The sequence below is a fragment of the Mandrillus leucophaeus genome, unplaced genomic scaffold (assembly GCF_000951045.1).
Source record: "Mandrillus leucophaeus isolate KB7577 unplaced genomic scaffold, Mleu.le_1.0 Scaffold1, whole genome shotgun sequence".
NCBI lineage: Eukaryota > Metazoa > Chordata > Mammalia > Primates > Cercopithecidae > Mandrillus > Mandrillus leucophaeus.
The window spans coordinates 1517699-1525763 of record NW_012098097.1 but is presented as its reverse complement, the minus strand read 5'-3'; the positions used below and the strand labels follow the sequence as shown (position 1 = coordinate 1525763).

Here is an 8065-nt window from a genome sequence, read left to right as displayed (position 1 = left end):
TCATTTATATATTTTGCATCATTAAATGTTGCAAGGGAAAGAGGAGAATTTAAGAAACTGATGACAGTAATGGGTCTCCGAGAGTCAGCATTCTGGTAAGTTAAGTTGCTACTTTATTGTATATCATACATTAATCATTAAAGAAACTAGGTTCTTAAAAAATTGGATGTACTCACAAGTTTTCTTGCATGTATTCAATTTAATCACCTTACTTGCATTAGAGTTTAAGATGCTTGCAGTAGAAAATAAGTAAGGATTGTGTTTATGTTTCCCTGAGTTGAAGAAAAATGTATGATCATTACATATTGCCAGAAAAATGCTGCATAAAAACCACCCCAAACCCCGCAACCTCAAGCAACAATTATTTATTCTTTCTTATTTGTCTGCAGTATGGCAGATCTAGTCTGGGCTTGGCCAGACTTGGATTCAAGGTACAGATTAGATCCACGTGTTATTCCTGTGACTCACTTCCTTCTTGGGCCAGTAGGCTAGCTGGTCATGGTCTTCTCATTCAACCACAGAAACACAAGGGGGCAAGTCTCTCTGTGCAAGCTCCTGCTCACATCATATATAATAAAATCTCATTAAAGTAAGTCACATGGACAAAACTAAAGTCAAGAGGGAAAGAAGTATGTTCTGCCCACCATGAGATCAAAGCAAGTCAAAGTGACAGTCTCACATTTAGTGACATGGGAAATTATGCTGCTTTTCATAACAGTGAGGAGCAGAAAAAGGTTCAAAAAATTTTGGACAATAAATGAATTTACCACAGTGTCACTGGGGCCAGGTCACAGTCTGTAAAAATGTTATTTGGGTGGAATTGATCAAACAGTCTCAGGATTAAATGAAGCAATATGTTTAAATCACACAGTAGAATGTTCGGTGCTTGTTAGTGCCTGGTAAAAGGCATCTCTCTCCATCTATCTATCTAGCCTATGCATTTATGTATGTATCTATGCATTCATCCATCCCTTTAAGTACTGTCCTTTTTCCCCTAGACTTTGAGATAGTATACAATTATAGTAATAAAGTAAATATTTAATAATAATGAGGTATTATAGTCTAATAATTATAGAAATAATAATATTGTTTAAGTACTTTACCATGTTCTAGGGATGATAGAACTGTTATCCACATTTTACAGGTAAGAGAACTAAAGTAGAGAAAAGTTAAGATTTTTCCCTAAAACCTGTAACTTATAAGCAATAAAGCCAGGAATCAAGCCTAAGAAAACAGCACTCTTTCAGAGACTATGCTAGAAAACTCAAAAATATTAATAAAATGAATTTAATGACAAGGGAGAAAAGGAGATAGAAAAAGCCTTTTGTGAAACTGGACTACAGAAATCCCTACCATATTATTAGCTTTACAGTAGATAAGTATTAAGTTTGAATTCAGATTTTTTTGTCATTTTTTTGCTATTTTTAATTGATACATCATAATTGTATATACTGTGGGGTATGTGTGGCATCTTGATACATATATACAGTGTATAATGATCAAATCAGAATAATTGGGATATCCATCACCTCAAACATTGGATCTAAATTTCTGAATGATTCTTCCCTGATATAAAACTGTACAAGGGTACAAGATACCGGATTTTGTGTTGGATATAATTTTTTTATTAGTTGATATGTTGCATCTGTTATTGGAGAGGGTGTCTTGGACAAGCTCTTTGCCCTCTTTTCAAACACAAGGAAAATAGATTTTTAAATAATAAAATGATATAATTTTCTTAAAAAAATATAGCTTTGCAAATTTTGTTCTTTCAATTTTCATAAGAACCCATTGCCAAATGCAAGTATCCCAGGTATTGAGGTAAAACTGCTATATTTCTTGTAAAGCCCTCACACTTCTTGTATATTATCCCTTCTTCTACTTTCTATCTGATCAGGCACAAATTTACTACTTAGCTCAGTAGATGATACTACTTTGCCCAAATAAGGCTCAAGTATGCCAAATTCTCATTTATCAATAGCTTGGTTTTGTTTGTTTGTTTGTTTTGTTTGTTTGTTTGTTTTATTATTGAGTAATAAAATCCGTGGTATGGATGTATTTCAGTTTGTTTAATTCTTCAGCCTTTGGAGGAGATACAGGTTGTTTCTAGTTTTTGGCGCTTATGAACAAAGCTGTTATGAACATTCATGTACAGGTTTTTGTATGAACATAAGTTTTAATTTTTCTGGGAAAAATACTCAGTGATATATTAGCTGGATCATATGGTGGTTGTTTAAAATGTACCTTTCCATCTACTTGAGAGATTTTCAAAAGCAACAATGTTTTGGCTACTTTGACATTCAATCACAGTTGTACAACTATAATCATCATGATACCTTGTTTTTTGTTTTTGAGACGGAGTTTCACTCTTGTTGCCCAGGTTGGAGTGCAATGGCATGATCTCTTCTCACTGCAACCTCCGCCTCCAGGGTGGCGATCTTCCTGCTTCAGCCTCCATAGTAGTTGGTATTACAGGCGCCCACCACCACACCCAGCTAATTTTTTGTATTTTTAGTAGAGATGGGGTTTTACTATGTTGGCCAGGCTGATCTCAAACTCCTGACTCAGGCGATCCACCTGCCTCAGCCTCCCAAAGTGCTGGGATTATAGGCGTGAGCCACTGTGCCCGGCATCATGATACCTTTCACTTTATTTTAGTTTCACATTTTGTAGTAGCACTATGGTATTCTGATTCTTAAAAATAATACATTGTCTAATGTCCACAGACATACAAGGATAAAAAATGAAATGAGCTTTACTTAAATTGGAAAGATTTCTGTTAAACATTCAGAAGAATTATATACCTTAGAAAGCTTTAGTATTTTTAAAGGGGAGATTGTCACTGTTTTTCCACTGACATTTTATGTAGTCATTTAACTGAAAGAATAAAAGTATATTTAATTATATTAAATATAAAATTTGTTCTACAGCTATAAAGATAATTATAATAATGGCTACTTTCTATGCCACATGCTAAACTAACATCTTCAAAAGCATTATCTCATTTATTTCTCAGAACAACCATATGAATACCATGAAAAACTCCATTTTACAGATGAGAGTGAGAGAAGATAAGTAACTTGCCAATAGTCAGAAAATGTGCATGGCTACCCGTTTAGAATAAATTTTGCCCTGATTTTAGAGCTTGTACTCTTAACCATTTTGCATATTACCTCTCCAAACATTTATGTGTGTGACATGTTGAACTAACACCTTGTTTCTACCATAGGCTCTCCTGGGGATTGACCTATGTTTGCTTCATCTTTGTTATGTCCATTTTTATGGCTCTGATCATAACATCAATCCCAATTATATTTCATACTGGCTTCATGGTGATATTCACACTCTTTAGCTTATACGGCCTTTCTTTGGTGAGTTGGTAAAACATATTACCTCTTAACTTGTTTCAGATTACAAATATATGAGCAAATAATGTTTCTTTGGGATATTAGTGTAGTCACTATATTTTCTATCCTGTTTTCTATATGTTTTGAGAAAATTTTTGACAATGTGAGAAATTGATGAATTCATAACTCTTCAAGGAAAAGTATACCAATTGGAACTCTTTCTTCCTTCAGATAGCATTGGCTTTCCTCATGAGTGTGTTAATAAGGAAACCTATGCTCGCTGGTTTGGCTGGATTTCTCTTCACTGTATTTTGGGGATGTCTGGGATTCACTGTGTTATATAGACAACTTCCTTTGTCTTTGGGATGGGTATTAAGTCTTCTTAGCCCTTTTGCCTTCATTGCTGGAATGGCCCAGGTAAGAACATAATTATTTCAAGATTTTATTATTAGATTTTCAAAATATGTTCTTATTCAAGAATTTGGTGCCTCATGAAATTTAATACTCAACCACTCTGTGTTTTAAGAAATTCTGCTGTTGAGAAACTAAATAAGAACAACAACAAAATTTTATCAAATGGATAAACAAAGCAGGCAGATCATTTGTAAAATCCTAGCAAATTTAAAGAAGAAAAATAATTGCCCATTATCTGACCACTGAGAAATTTCTGGTCTACATCACCATTTAAAGAGGCAGTAAAATGTGAGGTTACGAATAACGAGTGAAGCCAGATGGCATGGATGAGGGTCTCATCTCTGTTGCCTACCAGCTGGTGACATTGGGCAAGTCACTTAATCCCTTTAGCCTGTCTTCTGCAGAATGAGGATGTCAGTAGAACCCACCTCATGGGGGTAAATTTTTAAGATTAATTGTGCTATTATATACATATAGCACTAGTACAGTGTCAGATACATACTATCTAAGTGTTAACTATTATCATTATTATCTTTCTAGTTTTTTCTTCAAGTCTTCAATATTTATTTAATAATTGAATGTTTCTGCAATATCTTATACTTAGAATTTTTATGTTTCTTTAAATGGGCTCCAATTATGTTGCCCACTTTAAGTTTTCCTTCCAAAGTATGTTATATTTGGTTGCTTGTCCACTTCTCCCTATTTTCTTTGTCAAAATACCCATGATTAATGATACAGTTACATTTCTCTTTTTTGTTTTACTTTCATATATAGCATTTTACAGTTTTGTGAGAATACTTCTATTTTTAAAAAGCAGCAATACTAGTAGCACCTTTACTGTGCATATTTGAAAAGGTATTAAAATATTAATTACATATGTCTAGGTACCACCTTTTTTTAAAAAAATACATTGTTTTATATAGTTTTATAAGTTCATCTAACATTTTATTTTTTCTTTTAAATCTCAGATTACACACCTGGATAATTACTTAAGTGGTGTTATTTTTCCTGATCCCTCTGGGGATTCGTATATAATGATAGCCACTTTCTTCATTTTGGCATTTGATGCTCTTTTCTATTTGATATTAACATTGTATTTTGAGCGAGTTTTACCTGGTAAGTTAATAGTGTGGTTAAAGTTAAATTTAAAGCAATTCTCTTTCTTAAAACATATATTAATACCTGTTTATTTGTAATTTAAGAAGCATTTCTGATAGTAGAGAAGAAAAATTTTCAAAACAATAGAATTTCCTCATTTCCATTTTACTATGTAATGGTATGAACTGAATTATTTTTAAACATAATTTTAATTAAAAAGAACTGTGTTTATTTTGGTTTTTGTCTTTCGTAAAGGTAGGATATATGTGTCGTGTGTGTTTTGGTTGGAGAGAGGGAGGGAAACACTTAAATCAGCTATGGAATAATGATGCTTTTGAGTGCTTCAGTTGAACTCACTTATGTAAAATAGTTCATTAATTGGTTCTTGCTAATATTTGGCTCAAGTATACTTGTTCTTCCGAATCTCAAAACTATGAAGAAGGAAACACAATATGAAGTTAATGGATTCGATTTTGTTCCACTGTGGTCTGTAAACGGGTGGGAATAGATATTCCATGCAAATGGACACAGGAGTAGCTATTCTTATATCAGACAAAACAGACTTTAAAGCAAGTCTCTCCCTTTTGTGGAAACATCAGCCCAATAAGAGTGCTTTCTATAGTGTTATTAAAAGTAATAAAATAGGGGAGGGACCACAGAGTGAAGGAAACTCCTAACCGAACTTTGTAGTAACTTTGACTGAGCATGAATTTTCTTGAGCAGAATCGGAAGGGGCCAGGGTGGGAGTTGGTTAGGGGGTTGAACAGAAAGTGTCGACACTAGCACAGAAGCCACAGCCAAAGATGTGGGCAGATGGGGAGGGCCCAGCCAGGCCTGAGAGCCCTGCTTGCTTTCTCAGCGGGGAGGCTTATAGCCTGGGGCAAGATCTCAGCCTAGCTCACTGGCTGCCTGAATATAAACTCAGTGCTGTTGTGGGGGCACAGCGGGAGTGAGACTGGCCTTGCTGACTGTGTGGGATCTGGGTGAGCCCTGTCACTCCTGGCTTTCCCCCACTTTCCTGGCTATCTGTATGATACAGAAGAAGTAGCCATAATTTCCCTGGGAACATAATTCCATTGGTCTGAGAACCACCCCCGGCAAACCTGTCACCCACAGTGGTCAAAGCAAACCCCACCCAAGGAAAGTCTGAGCTCAGACGTGCCTAACCCTGCCCCCACCTGATGGTTTTTCTTTTACCCCACTGGTCTCTCTTCAGGAGACTCACCCAACACATAAGGACTCACATAAACTTAAGGTAAAGTGATGGGAATAGATATTCCATACAAATGGACACAGGAGTAGCTATTCTTATATCAGACAAAACAGACTTGAAAGCAATAACTGTTAAAAAAGACAAAGAGGGACATTATATAATAATAAAAGGACTAGTCCAACAGGAAAATATCACAATCCTAAATCTATGTGCACCTAATACTGGAGCTCCCAAATTTACAAAAACAATTATTACTAGACCTAAGAAATGAGATAAATGGCAACATGATGATAGTGGGGGACTTCAATACTCCACCAATAGCACTAAACAGGTCATCAAGATAGAAAGTTAACAAAGAAACAATGGTCTTAAGGTATACCCTAGAACAAACGAACTTAACAAATATTTACAGAATATTCTACCCAACAACTGCAGAATATACATTCTGTTCATCAGCACATGGAACCTTCTCCAAGGTAAACCATATGATAAGCAACAAAACAAGTCTCAATAAATCAACACTATATCAAGTACTGTCTCAGACCACAATGGAACAAAATTGAAAATCAACTCCAAAAGGAATCCTCAGAACCATGCAAATACATGGAAATTAAATAACCTGCTCCTGAATGATTGTTGGGTCAACAATGAAATAAAAACAGAAATTTAAAAATTATTTCAACCTAATGATAATAGTGACACAACCTATCAAAACCCCTGCGATACAGCGAAAGCAGTCCTAATAAGAAAGTTCATAGCATAATATACCTACATCAAAAAGTCTGAAAGAGCACAAATAGACAATCTAAGGTCACACCTAAAGGAACCAGAGAAACAAAAACAAACCAAACCCAAACCCAGCAGAAGAAAAGAAATCACCAAGATCAGGGCAGAACTAAATGAAATTGAAACAAAAAATACTAAAAATAAATGAAACAAAAAGCTGGTTATGTGAAAAGTTTAACAAAATCGATAGACCACTAGCAAGATTCACCAAGAGAGAAGATCCAAATATGCTCAATTTGGAATGAAATGAGAGATATTACAACTGATAACACAGAAGTACAAAAGATCATTCAAGGCCACTATGGACACCTTTATGTGCAAAAACTATGAAACCTAGAGGAGATGGATAAATTCCTGGAAATATATAACCCTTCTAGATTAAACCAGGAAGAAATAGAAACTCTGAACAGATCAATAACAAGCAGTGAGATTGAAGTGGTAATTAAAATATTCCCCCCTCAAAAAGATGAATTCATAGCTGAATTCTGTCAGACACTCAAAGAAGAGTTAGTACCTATCCTATTGACACTATTTCAAAAGATAGAGAAAGAGGGAATCCTCCCTAAATCATTCTGTGAAGCCAGGATCACCCTAATACCAAAACCAGGAAAGGACATAACAAAAAAAGAAAGCTACAGACCAATATCTCTGATGAACATTAGATGCTCTCAACCAACAAGTGGATAAAGAAAATGCGGTGTGTGTATATATATAGATCATACACATATATGATATATATGATGTGTGTGTATATATATGATATATATATATACCATAGGATACTACTCAGCCATTAAAGAGGAATAAAATAATGGCATTATTTAAGGCTGGTTCCCTATTTTTGCAATTGCAAATTGTGCTGCAATAAACATTCATATGCAAGTGTCTTTTTCATGTAGTGATTTCTTTTCCTCTGGGTAGATAACTAGTAGTGGGACTGCTGGATCAAAGGGTAGTTCCACTGTTAGCTCTTTAAGGAATCTCCATAGTGGTTGTACAAGTTTACGTTCCCACGAGCCATGTAAATGTGTTCCCTTCTCATGACATCTGTGCCAACATCTATTCTTTTTTTATTTTTTAAATTATGGCCATTTTGCAGGAGTAAGGTGGTATTGCAAAAATATGGGATGAGCCCAAATGCCCATCCATCAATGAGTGGGTAAAGAAAATGTGGCATATATATGTATCATTATATGAATGTGTGTAT

The 8065-nt window shown here is 34.9% G+C and overlaps 1 protein-coding gene across 1 annotated transcript in view; it reads left to right on the top strand.

The window, feature by feature from the left end:
• The window catches only part of ABCA10 (ATP-binding cassette, sub-family A (ABC1), member 10), a 106615-nt gene that overhangs the window by 32062 nt on the left and 66488 nt on the right, over positions 1-8065 (top strand). Inside the window, exons 8-10 of the mRNA XM_011983972.1 lie at positions 3230-3371; positions 3579-3764; positions 4730-4877. Coding sequence (XP_011839362.1) covers positions 3230-3371; positions 3579-3764; positions 4730-4877 — 476 coding nt within the window. The remainder of the gene's footprint in view (positions 1-3229; positions 3372-3578; positions 3765-4729; positions 4878-8065) is intronic.